Source organism: Sabethes cyaneus, chromosome 1 (genome assembly GCF_943734655.1).
Source record: "Sabethes cyaneus chromosome 1, idSabCyanKW18_F2, whole genome shotgun sequence".
NCBI classification, from domain to species: domain Eukaryota; kingdom Metazoa; phylum Arthropoda; class Insecta; order Diptera; family Culicidae; genus Sabethes; species Sabethes cyaneus.
The window spans coordinates 15,705,306-15,728,064 of NC_071353.1; the positions used below are offsets into that span (position 1 = coordinate 15,705,306).

General features: G+C 45.1%; 1 protein-coding gene across 1 annotated transcript in view; it reads right to left on the reverse strand.

Annotated features, from left to right (window-relative positions):
* Positions 1–7,210: 7,210 nt before the first annotated feature.
* LOC128745431 (transcriptional activator cubitus interruptus) overlaps positions 7,211–22,759 on the reverse strand; it is a 152,581-nt gene continuing 137,032 nt past the window's right edge. Inside the window, exons 3-7 of the mRNA XM_053842507.1 lie at positions 16,217–16,692; positions 15,562–16,149; positions 9,964–10,128; positions 9,456–9,896; positions 7,211–9,400 (exon numbers count right to left, since the gene is read on the reverse strand). Coding sequence (XP_053698482.1) covers positions 7,211–9,400; positions 9,456–9,896; positions 9,964–10,128; positions 15,562–16,149; positions 16,217–16,692 — 3,860 coding nt within the window. The remainder of the gene's footprint in view (positions 9,401–9,455; positions 9,897–9,963; positions 10,129–15,561; positions 16,150–16,216; positions 16,693–22,759) is intronic.

Here is a 22,759-nt window from a genome sequence, read left to right on the forward strand (position 1 = left end):
GCATTATACGAGAGCAGTGACTGGGGTACTCTGTCGCAGATTCACCAAATAAAATTACAATAATAGAATTTCAGGAATACATTCACATATTGGTAAGTGTATATTTGATGACTTGGTGGCTACGCAACACGGCCTGCAGCTGTTCTGATAGGTGCTAGCATCAATTTCATCCCAATGACGCAATTCATCAAAAGAGAGATAGTTACAACTCAAATGGAAATAACTACAATAGGAGGAAAAACAGAAATTGTCGCTGCCTGTGCTTATTTTCCTGTGGAACAAGAGGATGCTCCGCCCAAAGAAGTAAGTGATTCTATTACATATTGTAAAAGAAGGAATATACAATTCACCGTGGGATGTGACGCAAACGACCTCCACATATACTATGGAGAAGCAGTGATGTTAACAAAACCGGTACTTATCTGCTAGATTTTATACCATCAACCACTTCCAGTTCATCGCCGTCAATAATCACTGTCCGTGGGAGGCAAACGTTACTTTCTTGGGAGCCTCTTCCTACCATATATTTGGTTTTCATCGCATTAATTTGTAACCCTATCTTCCGTTTTTAGTTTGGCGTGGATTGCCTCCGCCATCCCACGGTTTCTAGTAATGATGTCGAGGTCCTCTGCAAAAGCTAGGAGTTGGCTACTCTTGCTGAAGATCGTTCCTCTCGTTTCGATGCCCGCTCGCCGGATCACACCATCAATAGCGATATTGAATAACATACAGGACAGTCCATCCTCTTGCCGTAATCCTGTGCGCGATTCGAAAGGACTTGAGAGTGTTGATCCGTAGTAGCATGGGCCCCCATAAAGCCCGCCTGATACTGCCCTAGCAAATCTCTTGCTATTGGGGATAGACGACGCAACAAAATCTGGGAGAGCACCTTGTAGGCGACGTTGAGCAGCGTAATGCCGCGGTAGTTACAGTAGTCTAGCCGGTCGCCCTTTTTATAGATGGGATAGACTACGTTTTCCATCCACTCCTCCGGTAGTTTCTCTTCTTCCCAAATCCTTGAAATCAACGAGTAAAGTGTCGTTGCTAGCGGTTCTTGGCCATTTGTTAAGAGTTCAGCCGGGAGTCGGTCCTTTCCGGCGGCTCTATTATTCTTCAGCAGACCGATTTCTCGTCGGATCTCTTCGAGATCAGGAGCCGGTACGCTGTTGTCGTTTGTAGGTACTCCGAGGTTAACTTCCATCGCGTCTCCTGCTGCTATATCGCCGTTGAGGTGCTCATCGAAGAACTGCTTCCACCTGTCGATCACCTCGCGTTCGTTTGTGATTAGATTCCCTCCCTCGTCCCTACACATGTCAGGTTTTGTGTGTGGGCCTTGCGAGTTTGGTTCACCTTCTCGTAAAACTTGCGGGTGTCATTAGCCCGGAATAGTTGTTCTAGCTCCTCACGATCTCTGTCCTCCTTCTGGCGCTTTTTCCTCCTCAGGATCGTGGTCAACTCATTCCTCGCTCGTCGATACTTGGCCAAATTCACTCTCGTGGATATGCTCAGATAGTTTTCCCAAGCTCTTTTTTTTCCTCTCTATCGCTTCTTGGCATTCCCCGTCGAACCAATCATTTCGTGCACTCGAGGTTTCCACACCCAGCACCGCGGTTGCGGCCTCGTTGACGGCCGAGCGTAGCATACTCCTTTCGATTTCGAGGTTCGAAGCATCTAGTTCCACAGAGGAAGGCAGAGCTTCATCCAGGACGTGCGGGTAGTTTTCGGCAGTTCGTGGGTTGTCTAGTTGCTAAATATTTAGCCGAGGAGGGCAATTTTGTTGCGAGGTATAAACCGTCGATAGTTTTGAGCGCACATATACTGCTACTAGGTAGTGGTCCGAGTCAATATCCGCACTCCGCAGGGTGCGTACCTTGGTGATGTTCGAGAAAAACCGGCCCTCGATGAGAATATGGTCGATTTGGTTCGAAGTTGGTTGGTCAGGTGATCTCCAGGTGGCCTTGTGGATACTTTAGTGGGGAAAGAAGGCGCTTTTGATCATCAAGCTTCGGGAAGCCGCAAAGTTGATGCATCGCTGGCCGTTATCGTTCGTGTCAGTGTGCAGGCTATGGGGCCCGTACATCGGTCTATACATTGCTTTCCTGCCGATTGGGCGTTCATATCCCCGATGACGAACTTGATGTCCCGTCGAACGTTGCCTCCAGCTGCGCATAGAACCCTTCCTTCTCGTCGTCGGGTTTACCTTCGTGTGGGCAATGCACGTTTATGATGGTGTAGTTGAAGAAACGGCCTTTTATCCTCAACACGCACATCCTCTCGTTGATCGCTTTCCAGTCCATTACGCGATCCTGCATTTTCCCCAACACTACGAAGCCCGTTCCCAGCTCGTTGGTCGCTCCTTATGTCCTCCGCATGTCCTTATTTCATCGCCTTGGTCCATGCGGAATGTTCCGAGAAGATATTTATTCACTCTTGTTAGTTTTTTTTAGGTTTAGATAGGTAGCCGTACTAGGGCTTTCGCTACCGAGTCTCGTGATGGGGCTGTCATCTTGCAGTATCGAGACACACTGCTCCTCCTCCCCTGTTGGTATATGACCTTAGTTTCCACCGGGGCTGGTTACCCGTTCTCCGCTAAGATTGCTCGTATTCCGGCTGGTACCACGTGGAGGCAGGGGTAGGAGTTGCAAGATAAAGGGCTAGGAACCACAATGGGGTCTGTTTTACGCATTATCCAACCATTAACCATCGTCGGTGTCATCAACGGCCAATAGCTACAGAAATTCATAAACGTAGGTGGAAGTGGATCGGACACACCTTGAGGAAAGGAGCAAATGAGGTCTGCAGAGAAGCACTCGACTGGAATCCACAACCCACAAGGACAGCGTAGAAGAGGTAGACCCAGTGGCGACGCAGCTTAGCCATCCGGGCTGTAGACGAGAACCTGTCCTGGCGACAAGTAAAAGCCATGGTAGGTAACTGTCAGCAGTGGAGATCTCTGATTTCATCCCTTTGTTCTGCCGGACCGGCGGACATGGACACATAAGTAAGTAAGTAAGTAAGCCACTTACAATAAAATAAAAGCTTTGCCTCCTCGCTAGTTGACGCCAAATGGATTATGGTCTTCCATTACTGTCGGTCCTGGACTGCTGTTCTCCATGCCCTCGAATACCAGCTAAATTTGCATCGTCCTCGACAGCACACATCCATCGGCAGCGAGGTCTGCCTCTTCGACCATCGGACATTTTGACCACGTGCACAGCCCATCGCAGCCTGTCACATTGTGCAAACCCCCCCCCCCCCAAAGTCACTTGACATCGAATGGCCTAATCCTACTAATATTTGAATCTACAAGCGAGTGGTGGCTTGTCAAAGCAGACTCGGTAACCTCGCGGCTACGGAGCCTCCCCATCGTGATGATGTACTATTATTACAACCATGCAGATAACCAAATTAAACACAGTTGTAGAGCGAAATGCTTTCTTGTATGAATGCTATGGTGAGTTTCTGTGAGCCAACTGGTAGAACTTGTTAGAACAAGAACTTGTTTCCATTGTACTCATCGTAGGCTACCCGTCGCTAATTCGTCGAGCATCTCGACACTCGCAAGTCAGCTTCTCACCGTTATTCTATATTTCGAACGGATTGGTTTTTCGAACGAAACTGTTTTCGAACGAAATTTCCGCCAGCAAAGTCAAATGGGCAAAACATCTCGTTCGTAACAAGTCGAACGAAATAAAGATTCGTTCGAAATACAGAATAGGGGTGTCTATCTGGTTGAGCTATCCAGATATCCAGACCGTAGCCTCCCGACTTTCACAAGGTGTACCACATTCCATTTTTGATCGGCATAGATTGCCTCCGCCGTCCCAAGATTTCTAGTAATGATGTCAAGGTCGTCTGCTCGCAGTTGGATACTTTCGCTGAAGATTGTTCCTCTTGTTTTGACGCCTGCTCACACCTTTAATAGCGATTTTAAATGGCATACGGGACTGTCCATCGAACTTTTCGATAAAACTCGAGAATGCTACCGAAACACGCGCGTAGAACATCACTCGCTCACAGCCGTGTTAGTTTGTCCGGCTAATCTTTCTTGTGCACCAACTGTCATAGCTTGTTGCGATCAACTGCGTCGTATGCTGCCTTGACATCTACGCAAATAGGATACGTGGGCATATTGTACCCCCGAGGTACCGGAAGGAATTGTCTGAGCGTGAAAATTTGATTGGATAGTAGTACGAGTTCCCAAGAAGCCCGCCTGATATTGCCCTACGAATTCTCTTGCTATTGGGTGATCTGGGAGAGCCGCGTAATACCGTGTTAATCGAACCGATCGTTCTCTTTGTGAACGGCACAAACCATACTTTCCATCTACTCCTCCAGCAGATTCTCCTCCTCCCAAATCTTGAAAATTATCCAATGAAAAGCCATAGCTGGGATTTTTTTATAATTGTGGAATGTTGTCAGGAATCGTACCTTTCTGCGTACTCCCTGGTTAACTTCCATTTGGCTTGTTTCACTTATATCGCCAATGAGCTACTCGTTGGCTGCTTCCACCTGTCGACCACCTCGCGCTCTTTTGTGATCAGTTTTCCCTCCTCGTCCTCACTCATGTCAGGTTCGGAATGTATCCTTTACAAGTTTGGTTCATTTTCTCATAGAATTTGCGCATCTCGTTAGCCTGACTAGTTATTCTAGTTCTTCATGGTCCCTGTCCTGCTCTTGACGCTTTTTTTCTTCTAAGAATCATGGTCAGCTCACTCTATGCTCGTCGATACTTGGTCAAGTTCTCCTTAATTTTTCCAAGCTCTTTATTTTCCTCTTCGTCGCATGTACAATCACATCACTTATCAAGGTAAATCCCGATCCTAGCTTGTAAGCCAAGCTAAGATACATTTCGTGCACTTGAGGGACTGACGAAATCATACAAAAACAGGACTTAAAAATCATTTATTTTTCAATTTCTTCAGTAAAGCAGGATTTCATTTTGAAAATCCGGATTTTTCACTGTAAATCAGGACACCAGGGCAACGCATGCGAAAACAGGACATGTCCTGGTAAATCAGTACGTATGATCACCCTACCCGTAATCTATCTTCATGTATGTTTCGTCGTCAACGAGGATGTATGTTTCGAACTTCGTAAGAATTTCATTGTACAACTTCTGGACATGTCTTCTGGCCACCAGATACTGCTCCAGTGTCCAGTTCGGTTGCTGACTGTTCCGGAAAGATATATCCTGTTCGCAGACGAATCCTTTTGATGATGCTTTATCTGAAATTGCATTTCTTGGATACCGTTATCCGGCAGCCCTGGATTTTTCCTCTGATTGTGCTCAACACCTTCAAATGCAGCTGCCGATCCTTAGTACCGCAAAGGCGCTTGTTATGATCCTGCCGATCGACAGTATGCCGTTCAAGGAAATATTTGAAAGTGCTGCTGGTGAAGGTCGTCAGAGTTCAGTTACTTTTTTACTGATTTCAGTACTTGTTGCCACAATCGTTTTGTTGAGAATAGGGTTGCTGGTAGTAAGTAATAATCTGTTAATAACAATTATGAAACGTAGAATCGCGAATTTATTTTTGCTGAACTAGATCCGACAGTAATTCTATCACATAAAATGTTGTTTACAATGAATTTTATTATCAGTGAATTTTATAAGTAAGGCTTGTTCGCGACAAAATTTGGACACCCCTAAACACACACAGCTTCGGAAATACATTAACAATGAGTAAAATATTTTGCAGAGTGGTAGACGTATGTCTGTTCTTTCTGAAAACATAACACTTGTTTATTATTATAAGCGCTCAGCGTAAACTGGCGTTGAAAGAAGAGCAGGTGCGAAAAGCAATTGTGTGCGGTCGCAATGAAAATCCGGATCTCTCAATAAGAAAACTTGCCAAAAAGCTTGGATTGCCTCCAAGCACTGTTCACAGTGTTTTAAAATCGTTTGATACTTGCTTGACAACAGCTAGGAAGAATGAAAGTAGAACAAAAACGGATCTGAGGAACCACCACACGGATGCGAAGGTAAAACATATATTACGGAGGAGCCCAGATATTTCTGTACGTACCATTGCTCGTAAAATAAAAATGTCGCCAACATTCGTGCACACGTGCACATTCGTGCCAACATTCAAAGCAACGACAAGGCATGAAGTCCTTCAAGATGAGGACTGTGCCAAATCGTAATGATAAGCAAAATACGACGGCCAAAACACGCGCTCGTAAGCTTTATCGCGAATGACGAAGTTTCCATGAGTTATAATGGACGATGAAACGTATGTCCTAGAAGACTTTAAGCAGTCAAAAAGTCAAAAGCAAAAGTTACATCACTACGGGAACGGTTAACAAGGAAATATACCGTGAAGAATGCCTGCAGAAACGATTGTTACCGTTCCTGGTTCGGTGGTACCCTTAACGACTATAGGAAAGTAACAGATAGCCGTAGATTCCTATTCAGAATTCTTATCAAAACTACTTAAAGCCCACAGATTGAAGTGGCTGGCTGGGTTCGGATAACACAAAAAAACGAATAGCTATTTTTATTCATTACAATAAAACCGTTAATTTATTTGCCGATTGCTTTAGTTTTCCATTTAAATCTAATAATCGAGACGTTTTCGTGCGGAAGATGCACAAAAACAAAAAAAAAACTAAACTTTACACGAGTTATCGACACTTATCTTTAAGCTCCGATGTATTCGAGGCTCTCCGCACTTAGAGCCTCCGCCATTTTCAACTGTTTTCAGCCGAACAAACGAGTCGGTTTATTATTAATTAAGATTACCGGGGTGGTATAAATTTTTCATTAGAACTACGTAGGATTCTACGGGAAGACACGATAAAAACGATTAAGGTAGGCACAATAAAAAGGAAAGAAATCTATCGTCTTTGTTTCACAGAGGAGGGATTAAACCTTATAACGCTAGGAAATGCTTTCGCTGATCTTATACAACTACACTGATCGCTGAACGCTTACAAGCTAGAATTTTCCTACACGAATAGAATGAAATCAAAACTTTCATTTCGCTATGCATGATCACTGAGTACATTCATTACACGATGAATCGAATAAAAATAAAACTATCACTACAAGTCACTGTTTACACAACTTATGAACAAAGTAAGTCTCTCAATCAATGAGTCGGGAAAACTAGAACCTAAACAAGCAATTTATCGCCTATTCCAACAAAAAAAGAAACTAAAAAGAACTTAGAAAACAAAACAACTGTTAACGACGACCGTGTGCCGTTCACTGAATCATCTGCAGGTAGCGATCCTCTTCGAAGTACGAGCTGAGCGAGGTGCTCATGTCGTTGATCACCAGATTGGAGGATGCCGGAGGAGCGCTAGCACCACCTGTGCCAGCGGCACCGGCGGTTCCCGTCGGATGAGTGCTGCTACTGACCATGTCGGCGGCGGATTCGACCCAGTTCTGGCAGTTTTGTACATATTCGAGCGTACGCTGGTAGGTGTCGGAACCCATTGCCGACTGTGTACCGGCCGTCGGCGTTACTCCGGTGGCAGCGGCTGGTCCGACGCCGGTGGCAATGGCGGCGGCAGTACTGACAGCTGCAGCTGCTGTCCCAAAGCCGGTGGGAGTTGACGGAAGTGGTGGCGTTTGAAGGCTACTTTCCATGGGTTTGACAGCCGGTTGGTGGGCGGTACCCTGGCGAGGACTGGAGGATGAAGGAGTAGCAGCCGGCGCTAACGGTGCAACCGCCGGGGACATTTGCGATTGACTGATGTCGCCGCATTGGATTTCGACGTCTACTGGATGGGCTGGTTGCGTCGTGGTTGTAGGAGGAGTGGATTGTGGCTGTTGTTGTTCTGAAGTGGTGGAAAAGTTCGAATTGAAGTGATTGCTGAAGGGATTTTTGTACTGTTGAGGGTTGGTGGCAGCGCCGCTGCCAGGTGTTGGGTTAATGTGCAACGAGCCTTGCATCATCATTGCTAGACAGCAATGGTGGGCGCTCTGGTCCGTTCGGTGGAAGTATCCTATCAGATTGGAGCAAGCGATTTGTCGCAACGGCAATGGCTGCTGGTTTTGCGGGAATGCACCGTTTGTACCCTGTCGATTGAAGTTCTGCAGTTGGCATTGAACTGGTGTGGGTTGTTGTGGCGTCAACGGTGCCGGAGTACTCTCCATTGGAGACATCATCTGATGCTGTGGGGTTTGCGGTGACATCACATTACTCATCAAACTGCAGTCGTCGTTGCTGTACTGTGATTGAGGACTCATCAATACGTTGTTCAGATTGGATTGTGGTTGAGTGAAGGAAGCCGGTTTTGTAGTGGCGGAGTACGCCGGAGGCGAACTGCTGTTAGGTTTCCATCCTGATGGACCTGCTGCGTCGGTGGCTGTTGAGTTTGGCGTCGACATGCCTTGAGGAACCGTAGCTTTGCTCTCCTGGTCTGCAACCTGATTGAGATATTGTAGCATCTCGTCTGGAATGACCAGTTTGTTTTCTACCATTTCGCCCTCTTCAACCTCATCCAGAACGACTTCCTGGTTGGGATGTAACTTTCCCGATGCTGGTGCTGGGGGAATTTTGTTTACTGCTGCGGATGTAACTGTACTGGTTTTGGGTACGGCGGAACCTGGCCGTGGAGGACCATTGAATCCCGTGCCAAAGTGAGCACCCATTGCTTGTGAAGTTTGTTGATTTACTGGCACTGGCTCGGACATTCTTCGATCTACCTGACCCAGTAGTTGCTGCTGGTGGTAGTAATTTCCGCCACTCATATTGTTCGGAATAGAGTGACGGGAAGATCCAGCTGACGGGTTGCCCATCGACGCTTGGTTGAACCGTTGCAGGTGCGTTGAGATCAGGTGTGACGACGGAGGCGGTGGTAAACTTTGGCCACCGTTTGTTGCCGTTGACATCGAGCTGGATCGCCTGGAACTTCCCGGGGAAATTGGATCATAGAATGATGAGTTGTAATAGCTCGTTGGACGCATCGTCGAGATCGAGCTTTGCTGTGAGGCCTGACTACTTCTCCGGCTAATATCTGCCGATCGCATGCTATAGTAGGAGCTGCTAGTTGTACTGTTGTTGCTGTCCCGGCGAATTTGACCAGGGTTAAGGTAGGCATTCGTCATCATCGCATTCGTGCAGGATGGTGCGGGACCCGAGGGTGGTCTGAGGCCACCCAAATCAGTCTGACAGTTTTTGGAGATCGGAGACGGTTGTGGAGGTGGTGTTGTTCCCGGTTCCATCTTGAGATCGGTGATCCGTTTATTTAGTTCACCCAAACCGAAGTTTCGGTAGTTGTTGATCTCTGGAATATTGGACAGCATGTTGCTCATTAGCGAGCCTTTGTTGTTGATGCGGTTCTTGAAGCGATTCCGCGGAGCATTCGATCTCGATCCAGCTGTTGCTGCCGACGTTGGACCTCCCATGTCGACCATTTCTCGCAGGACGTAAGGCAAATCGGCAACCTACGAATGAAGAGGATTAGTATTAAGGTAGATGGAGTGAATAGAATAACCTTACTTCAAGATCTTCATCAACGTATGGCCATGCTGGGTCGTCAATCGCTGCCAAACTGCCCAGCTGCATACTGCTGCCATCGTAATCATCCACCAAACCAGCGGTGAGGGCGGATATCGACATCGGACTGTTGACGGGTGGCTGTCCTGGAGAATGAGCATCGGATTCCGACTTGATGCTGGGACTGCTCATGCTCGTAGTTTTGCCGCTCTGCATATCCTCACTACGCGGGCTTCCGTCGTACATATGATTCGATCCTTCGCCATCGTCTCCACCGTCACCGCCACTGCCGTGACCGCCACCACTGCCTCCGTGGTGACCATTACCCTTGTGCTTCTTGTTGGCGTAGAACTCCGCCCCGTGAACTGTCTTAACGTGCTTCCGCAGGGAGCTTGGGTCCGTGTATCGCTTGGTGCAGCCGGGTGCCTTGCACACATAGGGTTTCTGCAAATAAAAGAAAAGCATCTTGGTAACACTGGTTTCGTTTCTTTTCCATCTTCCCGATACATACCTCATTGCTGTGCGTGCGATTCTGATGCTTGGCGCGATCGGAAGCATTGCTGAATGCCTTACTGCAGCCTGGATACTCGCAGGTGTACGGTTTTTCGCCGGTATGTGATCGCAGGTGAGTCTTCAGGTTCTCCAACCGAGAGTACGCCTTGCAGCAACCTTCGAACTGTGGAAGGAAGTTGAACGTTTTTAGTTTTAGAATTCTTCGGAAATTCGGAATAATTTGAATAAGCTCTAACATTCTATTCAAACGAGGAAAAATGGTAAACTGAATAGCTTGGTTTGACAGTAGGCCGTATGAATAAAACAGTTTACTTTGCTTTTCCCGTTTAAATCGTATGGGAGCATTTGCTCTATATGTTTTATTCATACGGCCTAGTGTCATCTTCTATTGCAAACCGTCATTCACCAATGAAACAGTGAAGCTTTAGATGCAACCGAAACGGCTCCGATTTGATGCAGAAATGACTTTAACCGCTGTCAGTAAATTAAGGTCATCATTTTATTTGCGTTTTCTAACAAATATTGGGAAGAAGGCTAGCTAGCTTGAATGGAAATAAATTTTTTTCCTACAATGCAAAGTGTGCTCTTATTAATGTAATTATAATCCACAAATCGTATCTGACTAGTAGGTTTTGCTCGAAGGCTAGTATCGATTTGTAATTTTGACCAATAATTCCTTTTTTTGCTTTTAATTTTGGTTGTTTGTTCCAAATTTTCAGACTGATTCGTCTGTCACTCTGACATGTAATTCCGTATAAAATAATTAAAAGTTCAAAGCAGTTTTGGAACTCCAGTGGTCGATGGACAATAACGATAAAAAATTAAATCGGCTCAACGGAGCTGGTAAAAAAAGTATAGGTATCTGGTGGCTCATGGCCATAGTCATAACGAGGCTCGATTGCTGGCTGAAAAGCCTTTTAGAGTCCCGTGTCCTGATCCAAACAAGCGTCGCAGAAATGCATAGCTCAGTGAGTCTAACTCCAGTGATACTAATCTACCCAAAAGAATTGCACGTCACATTGAAAGAGCAAATACTACTCAAGTAAAATTCTCGGTGCAGTCTAAACTGGAGGCTGCAAGGAACAGGAATGTAGGAGAATCCTCGACCCCGAAAAGGCCAGACAATGTCTCCAGAAAGCCATCTTATAAGGACATCCTGAATTCTACCAAGATTGGAATCTAACGGCTTTCCAAACGTCGAACTAACTACCCAACAATTAGTTGCTACCCAAAAGGCAATCTTAACAAAAGTAGCTGAGCAAAGAAAAGAGAAAATAAAACCAAAGTTCGGCAACTGTTCACTCAGACAAGGGCATACGATCATCGCCTGCGAAAACCAAGACACTGTGAACTGGGTAAAGGCGACAATTCGTAGCATCAAGCCATGGGAGGAAGCTTGCCTAATAGCAGTGGATGAAACAGATATACCCAAGCCTGAAATTCTAGTGGGATTCTTTCCACGTAGTGTAGAGGATACAAATGAAGATATCCTTGCATTTGTAGAAAGCCAAAATGAAGAATTAATAGTCGACTCTTGGAAAATCCTTAAGCGTTTCACGATTAAACAACATCACGTTGAACTGATCTTGACGGTTGATAATGTTTCCATGAATACATTGGAAAAGTGTAACTTTACAGTTGACTACAAATTTGGGGTTGCTTACATAAGGAAAAAGGCTAATCATGGTCAAATTAAAGAGCATTCAAACGATAGGACGGTTAAGGGCAGCACAGAACAGTCCAACGGAACGCTGCACAGTAGCTACTGGTATAAGGGACGACAGGTCCGGCCGCAATGCTACTGCAAATGTTGAGGGTTGCTCTCACGATGCAAATGAGTGTTCTTTAGGAGTTAGCGGAGGAAGGAAAAATGGAAATTCTGCAGCGCCCACCTCCAATTTCGTATCTAAAGTGGATAAAGATAAACGTCTTATTCATCCACCGCAGTCTGAAGGAAGGCAGTTAGATATGCCTATGTAAGTAAACACAAATACAAAAGGCGCATAGAATGGCCGGATAAAGCATAAAATTCATTCAAGAAAATCTTCACCACGCAAAGGTAGCTTCAGCTATACTTAGTAAAACATTCATCAAAGGTCAATTGGACGTAGCTCTTCTACACGAGCCCTGGACTTATAACAGCAGGATCCTAGGAATGTCTACACAATCTTGTGTCGCCATCTTGGTCAATACTAATGTGAAAATAACACCAATTACTGAATTTATTAATAGGGATATTGCTGCAGTTTCATTAGAGGTGCCAACAACGAGAGGAAAAATGATGCTTTACGTGGTATCTGCTTATTTTCCTGGTGATGTTGAAGATGTACCTCCTCCAAAAGTTGCAGCGTTCGTCAACTATTGCAGAAGCCAAAATTGAGTTTTCATTATCGTATGTGATGCAAATGCTCATCACACAATATGGAGCAGCTCAGGAATCAACAAGAGGGGTGAGTCCTTATTTGATTTCATTTCTAAACATGCCATAGATATATGTATTAAGTGAATTTCTCCCACTTTTGTTAATGCGATAAGGGAAGAGGTTTTGGATCTTACACTCTGTAGTTCTATACTTTCCGATCGTGTGGTAAACTGGCGTGTATCAGATGAAATCTCTATCTGATCATAGACAAATTTTGTTTGAAATTGCAGCTAGTCAAGGAAACCTATAGAGATGCCTGAAAAATAAATTGGGATCTATATATCTCTAATATGAATCAATATAAACCCATCTTAAGTGATATAGATACCATCCCAGAGTTGGAAAATGGTACTAATTATCTAATAACAAATATTAATCAAGCTTATACTGCCAGCTGTCCTCTAAAACAGCGTACGACTAATAGAGATGTCTCATGGTGGAATGATAAGTTAGGGAGGAAACTACGCAGGAAAGCACGGAAGCGGTTTCATCGTGCTAAAACAACGTCAAACTGGTCTGAGTACAAAGAGGCACGGAGTAATTACAGCAGAGAAATGAAAAGATCCAAGCGAAGAGATTGGAAGCATATGTGTGAAAACATAGAAAGCGCTCCTGAGACTGCAAGACTTCAAAAAGTTCTCTCGAAAGATCATCTCAGATCACCCGGTCCAGATGGAATTTTTCCGGCACTTATTCAAAAGTGCAAACCGGTAATAATTCCCGCTTTAGAAAAATTATTTAGGTCAAGTTTTGTATTGGGATTTATTCCAAAAATTTGAAGGAAAGTCAGGGCAATATTTATACCAAAAGCTAATAAAAAAAAAGTCCTATCCCAAATCATTCAGACCAATTAGTCTCTCGTCAAATTTCTTGAAATTAATGGAAAAACTGATCGATGAGTACGTTAAATCTGAAATACTTCCTAAAAATCCACTACCCAAAGAGCAATTTGCTTATCAAGCAGGCAAATCAACGATAACAGCTCTTCACACTCTTGTAACAAAAATTGAAAAATCTTTCGCTACCAAAGAAATTCTCTTAGCGTCATTTCTTGATATTGAAGGCGCTTTTGATAATGCATCTTTCCTATCGATGAAGAATGCCATGAGAGATCGTGGCTTCAATGTAAGTATAATCGATTGGGTTGTGGAAATGCTATCAAACAGAGAAATATCAGCTAATCTTGGAGACACAGAAGTAAAAGTAATAGCTGTCAAAGGCTGTCGTCAAGGGGGTGTCCTATCTCCTCTTTTGTGGTCTCTAGTAGTTGATGATCTTCTCGTTAAACTGACGCATAAAGGATTTGAAACAATCGGATTTGCGGATGATATTGTTATCATAGTCCGCAGAAAGTACGATACTATCATCTCTGAGTGCATTAAACTTCACATTATCATGGTGCAAAAGCGAGGGATTAAGCATAAATCCTACGAAAACAACAATTGTGGCATTTACTAAAAGACGCAAAGTGTGCTTCACTGATTTCAAACTAGGAGACGTTAAGCTGTCTCTATCTACAGATGTCAAGTATTTGGGCGTTACCTTAGATAAACAACTTTGTTGGAACACGCTTATCGAACAGCAAACAAGTAAAGCAATAAATGTCTTTTGGGTCTGTAAAAGAACATTCGGTAAAAAATGGGGTCTTAAACCAAATATGATTTACTGGATATACTCAGCAATAGTTAAACCCAGAATCACTTATGCATCGCTTATCTGGTGGCCGAAAACAAAACAGAAAACGGCTCAAATTAAGTTGAACAAGTTACAAAGGCTTGCTACCATCTCCGTAACAGGAGCTATAAGTAGCACTCCCTCTAAAGCTTTAGAAGCTCTACTTAATCTTCTTCCTCTACATCAATTCATCCAATTGGATGCTGTGAAAAGTACTCTAAGGCTCAAGCGATCCATGAGGTTCCTCGATGGTGATCTCGTTGGACACTTGAGTATTCTCAAAGAGTTTTCCATAAATCCCTTAATATTAATGAATGAAGACCATATGCCTAAGCGTAACTACTTCGATCACAAATTTCGTGTTTTTGATTTTATTCGCTCTGATTGGAATGCCAGAGAACCTAATTTTCGCTCAGGTTCACTGGTGTTCTACACAGACGGATCAACATAAAATAACATTGCAGGTGCTGGTATAACAAGCCCAGGGATTAACGTTTCAGTGTCAATGGGAAAACATCCCACTTTATTTCAAGCAGAAATATTTGCAACACTAGAGTGTGTATCAATCTGCATAAAAAGAAACTATAAAAATGCAAATATCTGTATTTTCTCGGATAGTCAAGCAGCATTGAATGCTTTAAAATCAAAAACTCACACTTCTAAACTAGTGTGGGAATGTATAAAACTGTTGGAAAAACTTTCCTGTCGCAATATGGTCAACCTCTATTGGGTTCCTGGTCACTGTGGAATCAACTGGAACGAAACTGCTGATCAATTGGCAAACAAGGGGTCATCCATGCAGTTCATAGGACCCGAACCCTGTTTCGGACTACCTTCATGTGCCCTTAAAATGGAACTTAGGAAATTGGAAAAACTAAAGGTACAGTCTAACTGGAATATTACCTCGAATGTCTGGCAATCAAAACGTTTTATAGAGCCAAATGCTCTTCAATCACAAAAACTATTAAACTTTTCAAAATCCGACTTGAGCACATACACCGGTTTGATAACAGGACATTGTCCTTATAAGTACCACCTGAAACTGATCGGTAAACTTAATGAAGCTAACTGTCGCTTTTGCAATCATGAGATTGAAAGCTCTGAACATTTGTTGTGCGACTGTGTTGCACTATATCATAAACGACGTAGGTAGATATTGTGATAAGGGGCTGACTCAGCCCTGTGATATTTGCAATGCTGCTCCTAATCAGATGATAAATTTCATACGAAATGTATCACCTAATTGGGATAAATGCCGACAGTAGTTGAGGTGACTCATCAAACTTTGATAGCTCACTGATACGACATGGCATCAATTAAAAGAGGACACACCACAATAGATCAAAATAATGGTCGCGGTGGTAAGTCCCCAACACGGGAAAAAAATACTCCAGTGGTTCACCACAATGCAATTGTACCATATAATAATACCTTTCCATTTGAAGGGTCGAACAATCCGAATACCTTAGGAAGTTTGTTAGCGACATATAGCTCACTTACCGTGCACTTGTGCGGCTTCTCCCCGGTGTGTCTTCGCATGTGAACCACCAGCATGTACTGAGCCTTGAAGGGTTTTTCGTCCCGCGAGCAATCGTCCCAGCGGCACACGAAGGACTTCTTGTTCGCGTGGATGTGATCGTTGTTGATGTGCTTCACCAGTTCGTCCTGAGTGTTGAACTCCAGCGAGCAGTCCCGCCAGTGGCAGTTGGTTTCGATGAAGTCGCCGGGCTCGTCTTTCGGATCCGTTGAATCGACCTTGGAACCGCCCATACCGTGGCTGTCCATCACGTGCATCGGACTGAGATTCAGCCCGTGCGCTCCGTTGTGCGTGGTGGATGTGGCCGCTGTCGAGGTTGTCGTTCCATTCGTCATACCCTGAGTGGAGGTCGGACTGAGCTGGTGGTTGGATGTGATCATTGCCGACCCGTTCGGTGGACTGCCTTTGTGCATTGGGATGTGATGCGACGGTTCCCGTTTGATGCGAGACTTCTTCTGGCCGGCGTTGCTGGCACTGTCCGCCTCGACCCGAGTCACATGATTTGTGGAGCTCGGCTGTTCTTGCTTCTTGCTGGACAGATCGGTAATTTGCTGAAATTTAGAAGGATATTTCGAATTAGTATTTGAAACTGAAGTGCGCTGATAGGCAAAGACTTACTTGAGGCTTCGTTAGGGAATGTCCCGGGTGCAGTGGATGATGCGGTGGCAGTGAGAACATACTGGCTGGTGGCGCGTGATGACCTGGAAGTGAATGCAAAAAGCCACTGCTCCTCAGCAAATGTTGTAGATGAGGAGGCATTGCACTGTGTACTCCAAGGGCCGGTCCAAGTGCGCTGGCCGAAAGGTGGCCGTAAGAACCGCTGGCACTGCTACTGCGGGATGCATTTACAAGCGATGCTAGCGAGTTCGGCGAGTAACGTATCATCGAGCTGATGTCGAATGAATCCGAGTATGGCGATGAGGATAAGGCACGTTTGCGGCTAACGCTGGCCCGTATGCTTCCTGGCCGCGGACTGTTGAGCCGGCTGGCCGCATCGATGCTGAAGTGGAAATCGGCACTGGCCAGCGAGCTCGCCGGATGCAAATCCGCGATGGCATTGCGTGCGTTGAGATACTCCGACGTGAGACCAAGACCTGCGAAATAAAATGGCTGACATTAGTTACGAAATTTTTTGAAATAAACCCACTGTTAAAAGGGACAATTTTCTCCACATTCGAAACATAATCGTCCGCTCGTCAAATAAACACTATCATTGAATTCCACTTCGCATATCATCGTCACGGTCACTGCCAAATCGCGTGACGAAAGTTAGTGCGGACGGTTCGGGTCGAAAAAAAAAAGAAAAACAAAATGCTGTCCAGCGGCTGTCAGCTCGTAGCGGAGTGCAGCAGGCAAAGCAGTTTTGAAGACTCAGTTCTGGTCTGGCCCCTGCAGTAAGCGCGCTGCAGCAGTAAAACATACCACGAGCGCCGTGAGCTGTCACGTATAAATTGCAGTCATGTAAGACCTTGATTAATACACTCGGTTCGCCGTTCGTCATCCCATCTTTTGGCCGGGCCGACCGTGCCGCCGCTCTTATTTTTCATATATATCCACACATAAATTTAATTTACGAGTTTATGACTGCGTTTATAATGCGATTTGGTCAATCTCTTATGCGCTTCGCGTAAGTTGAAGCCCGCATGTGACTCGCTCCTCTATCGATATTGCCATTTGCCAACGCAATTCCAGCACAACCGGCAACATTATGGTGATGATTTTGCGTAAATTAATTGGACACACGTAGTCCGCATAAAGTGCCAATAAAATCGGCTGTGTCGGTTTCTTCCGCGGGGGCCACGGTCGTCGGCTATTAAAACAAATGAGTGACATCTATATTTCATTTTCGCCCTGTCACAAGGCAGTTGTCGCGAATTGGCTATAAATAATTGCCGCAACCGCAAGTCAACCAAGTTGGTGCAAAAGTTGCCTAAATTGAAGTGAAAATGAAGCTATTTCTCCATTTCGTGGAAGCGAACGTGTCTTCACCTGCCGATGATGATGATGATGCAGTTGGCCAACTCTGGGTTCTGTGTGTTTAACTAGCATCGGACGTGATTAAATTATAAATAGTCGCACATTCGTTCGCACTAGGTCTCCGGTTTTTCCTTCTTGTCTGCTACAGTATTGTTTTTGGATTCTTGTCATACGCACGCTCCGGCTTCTCGTTTTCGTTCGATCGGTTTTTTTATGAGCTTCACAGAATATAATTTGAATGCACCAGCACAGTACCGTATGCCCAGCCCATCTACCTCTTTCCCAACCGAGCAAGCAAGGGCCGATCGAGGGTTCGTTCCGTGCACCTACTTCTCCATTCAATTTAATATCCAACGGAAGTTGTCTTCGTCATCTGTTTGCTAGTAATGGCAGTAACTGCAACTAGCCGCTACTAACTAAGACGGTTCGAAATTACCGCATCGCCTTATTTATAACTCCGGTTCTAAGCTAATGTGGCCCATTTGCTTGCGGTACGCGTTGTCGTTTCGAATTCCGCCTTCCCAACCGAACCCCAAGAAGCGTGCGCTAGCAGCAGCAGCTTGTCGACGCCGGAAGGCGTCCCGCGGGTCCAGGTTAATGGAATAACATATTTAGTCGTCTTTCGCTTAGTACAATGTGTCATGGCACAGCCAGCAGAGCTAGTGCGGAGATCGTTTACTAGCTTTTTCCTGCCTCCGCCCCGCAGGCAGTAGCATTGCTATTGCATCGCGCAAGACGCACGAAAACTCGAAAACTGATGGGTGTGTGATTTATTGTTTGTTTACGCGGGGGTGCAGCGATGTCAAACGCCACACCGGACCCCGGTTGGAGCTGTCAAAAATCGTGCTTGATTAGGTGTTGCTATTGGTAATTTAATTGCTTTTGTTCGGTCGTTTTGTTTAGATGTTTGTTTGTTTGTCTGTCTCTGCCCGATCGGGGTGTTGCCTTTCAGTGCAGGGAATAAATCAGTCTCGATCATGTTCGGAATTTGGGTGTTGGAATTTATGTTAAATAATAGAAAATGTTGGTAAACATTTGTAGAGATAATTGTAACAATAATAGATAATTATTGCAATTATAATATATAGCGGTTTTTGTGTACCAACGATGATGCAGAAGTACGCCGTAAAAACAAAAGATATCTGTAATGAAACCACATGAAACCCCAGCGCAACTAGCATTGTCGTGTGCAAGTTTGGTCCAGTAAAATTCTAGAATGAAGCCGAACTAACAAGGCTTGTAACATATATTCTGTAGTATACAGAAGGTTCGAAGAAATATCGGATTCTCTAAGCCGAGGAATGATTTGAATTGCTGGTGTCCCACACAAAACCTTTCCAAATTTTGCTTGCCTGTACCGTTTCAAGCCAAATAAGTAAAATCGGAGCAAGCAGAACAGGAGAGTCCTGGCTATCTGGTTAGCGATTTTGCAGTTTAGTACCTAAGATCCTAAGAGAAGTTGTGCTGCATCGAAAAGGGAACCAATTTGTCATTATGATTTTTCAGGCTTTTGTCGTTATGTTTTATTAAGCACCTTTTAGTCTAATTATTGGTCAAATCATCAATTAAGAATCATCTTTCTTAAGCAAGAGTCCAATTTTCTAAACTTTTCTTTTTTCTTCCACTTCTATTTATATTTTTGTCGAAAACAATCGTAAAGGAGTTCACTGGCCTCAAAAATTGTGCGTAAGGGAAATATGATGGAAATAGGAGCAGAGCAGAAGCTGAAATGTTTGTGTGGTCGCGGAAAATCCCGGTCAGTCCCACAGGTGTATCGCGAAACAGATGGGAATCAACCATTCGACCATTGTACCGAGTGATAAAATCGTTCAAGGAGATCCAAACGACCCAGCGGCGAGCTGGCAGCAGAAGAAAAGCGAAGACGACCGATCCCGTGAAGGCAAGGAAGGTGAGAAACTACTTCAAGTACAATCCGAACCTTTCGATTCGGTTTCGGGACGTGGCCAAGAAGGTCAATTTTCCGTCTTGTACGTCCAGGAAACAAGGAAGTGGGTTGGATTTGATGTCTTCAAAGTAAGGAAGGGCCCAAATGAACCGATAAACAAGATACTCCCGCGCCAGGAAGCTGCACCGCAGCTGAAATGCATCGCAATGGACGACGAAACGTACATTAAAGCGGACGTCAAGCAGATCCCCGGTCTGGATGTTTTTGTCGGCTTCCCGCGGTATGGTAGTCCGAAGTACCTTCTTCCCCCGCAAAGATATCCACAAGGCCACCTGAAAATCACCAGACCAACGAATAGAAAACCAAATTGACCATATACTAATCGACGGTAAATTCTTCTCTGATGTTATAAACGTTCGCACCTACCGCAGTGCGAATATAGATTCGGACCATTTCCTAGTTGCAGTCTGCATGCGCTCAAAAGTCTCGACGGTGTATAACACGCGTCGAAGTCGTACGACGCGACTCAACAACGACTAGCTACGAGACACCGGAATTGCCTAGGAATACGCGCGGCAGCTGGAAGCAGCGCTACCAACGGAAGAGCAACTTGGCGCAGCATCTCTAGAAGATGGAGAAGGAAAGGTTGAAAAGGCATCGCCATCGGTAGTACTGCTCTAGCGGCACTAGGTACAATGAATCCAAACCGAAAAAACGATTGGTTCGACGGCGAATGCGAGTAATTAGTGCTCCCGGCGAGTTGCTGAAATACTGTGGTGACGCACTGGCTAGAGCGCTGCACTGGGTCATTGTCAAGATTTGGGAGGAGGAGCTACTACCGGAGGAGTGGACGGAAGGCATTGTGTGTCCGATCTACAAAAAGGGCTAAAAATAAAAAATAAGAAAACTCTTCCAATTTAATTCTACTATGTGTATTTTATTCATGACAGATACGTATTTCGCCTACGACTTGCAGGCTTCCTCAGTGTCTGTTTTCGAACACAGACGGAAACTGTTCGAAAACAGACACTGAGGAAGCCTGCAAGTCGTAGGCGAAATACGAATCTGTCGTGAATAAAATACACATAGTAGAATGAAATTGGATAAGTTTCCTTATTTTTTATTTTTAGGTTTCGTATTCTACTAAGACGCTCCAAAAACTTCAGTACAAAAAGGGCGACAAGTTGGATTGTTATAAATACCGCGCAATCACACTGTTGAACGCCGCCTACAAGGTACTCTCTCAATTTTTATCACCATTTGCAAAGGAGTTCGTGGGGCAATATCAAGCGGGATTCATGGGTGCCCGTGCCACCACGGATTAGATTTTCGCGCTTCGGCATGTGTTGCAGAAATGTCGCGAATACAACGTGCCCACGCATCATTTATTCACCGACTTCAAATCGATCGAGATCAGCTATGGCAGATTATGCACTACTACGGATTTCCGGATAAACTAACGCGATTGGTCAAGGCGACGATGGATCGAGTAATGTGTGTTGTTCGAGTATCAGGGGCAGTCTCGAGTCCCTTTGGATCTCGAAGAGGGTTACGGCAAGGTGATGGGCTTTCATGTTTGCTGTTCAACATCGCTTTGGAGGGTGTGATAAGAAGAGCGGAGATAGACACGAGTGGCACGATTTTCACGAAGTCCGTCCGGCTTCTTGGTTTCGCTGACGACGTTGACATCATTATACGTACCTTTGAGAGGATTGCGGAATCGTACATCGGACTGAAAGCTGAAGCCAAACGGATTGGACTTGTCATTAATGTATCGAAAACAAAATACAGGAAAGGAAGAGGGTCTAGAGAAGTGAATGCTGACCTCCCCCCCTCGGATTCATTTAGACGGTGATGAAATCGCGGTGGCAGAAGAGTCCGTGTATCTGGGCTCACTGGTTACCGCAGACAACGACACCAGCAGAGAAATAAAAAGACGCATTATGGCAGGAAATCGTGCCTACTTTGGACTCCGTAGGACGCTTCGATCGAACAAAATTCGCCACCGCACGAAGTTAACAATCTACAAGACGCTGATAAGACCGGTAGTCCTTTACGGCCATGAGACATGACTATGCTCGTGGAGGACCAACGCGCCCTTAGTGTTTTCGAACGGAAGGTGTTGCGCACCATCTACGGTGGAGTGCAGATGGAAGACGGAACGTGGAAGAGGCGAACGAACCATGAATTGCATCAGCTGCTTAGGGAATCACACATCGCTCACACCGCAAAAATCGGTCGCCTGCGATGGGCTGGGCATGTCGTGAGGATGTCGGACGGCAGCCCGGTTAAAAAAGTTCTCAATACCGATCCGACTGGAACGAGACGGCGGGGCGCGCAGCGTGCAAGATGGATCGATCAAGTGGAAGGCAACCTGCGGACCCTACGCAGACTACGTGGCTGGCGAATTGCTGCCATGGACCGAGCGGAATGAAGACGACTTCTTCGTACAGCAGAGGAAACCACGACCTGGAGCTGATTAAGTAATGATTTTGCTTCTCTGACCTGCCACAGAAAGTTTACACTTTACACTGGCAAATTCAACTACCTCGACATTAGGAAAAAAGTGATGAGGTCTTCCCGTCCAATACGTAAAAAAATATTTGATTCGATTAAACCTACACGCAGTTGATGTCCTGAAAGTGAACAATTTTGTGAAAGTGTAAGCCCACCCTTTGCCTTCAATCAATTTTATTATTTGAACAATGAAGCTAGACCAAATTGATGTCCTGAACGTAAAATGAGTTCGCAGAAAAAAGCAACTACCCCTTTGTCACATCCGATTATATCAAAATTTTAAGAACATACTCGAAACTGAAGTCTTATATGAAAACGAGGTAAACAAGATGACGAGTTTTTAAGAGTGTGTAATTAGTTATCAGCCATAGTCGTCGTAGGTAATACCGAATGCTCACGATGGCCCACACTGATACCCGCTTGTGGAGCGACGGCGTAAGATGAAGTAAAACAAAATCTGCAGCCGTATATCCTGTTCACGCTCGGGGGCTATTGACAGCTCACGAGCTGTTGGTTTCATGAGCGGGCTGCGCAGAACGACCCTACGAGGTTGTGTGGTCGCAAGTGTGGTCGGTAGCAGATTGTATCCACACAGCAACTGGGGTTGTTTGTCGTATGCTTGCGTCAGTGGCACGGGCGTAGCCAGAAGTGATCCTTGGGGGGGGGGGGGGGGTGGCTGTTTACAAGAAAAAATCTTACATAGCCTAACCGTAAAGAGTTTATTCAGGAAATGGGGAATTATTTTCAGTTAAAAGCTATTT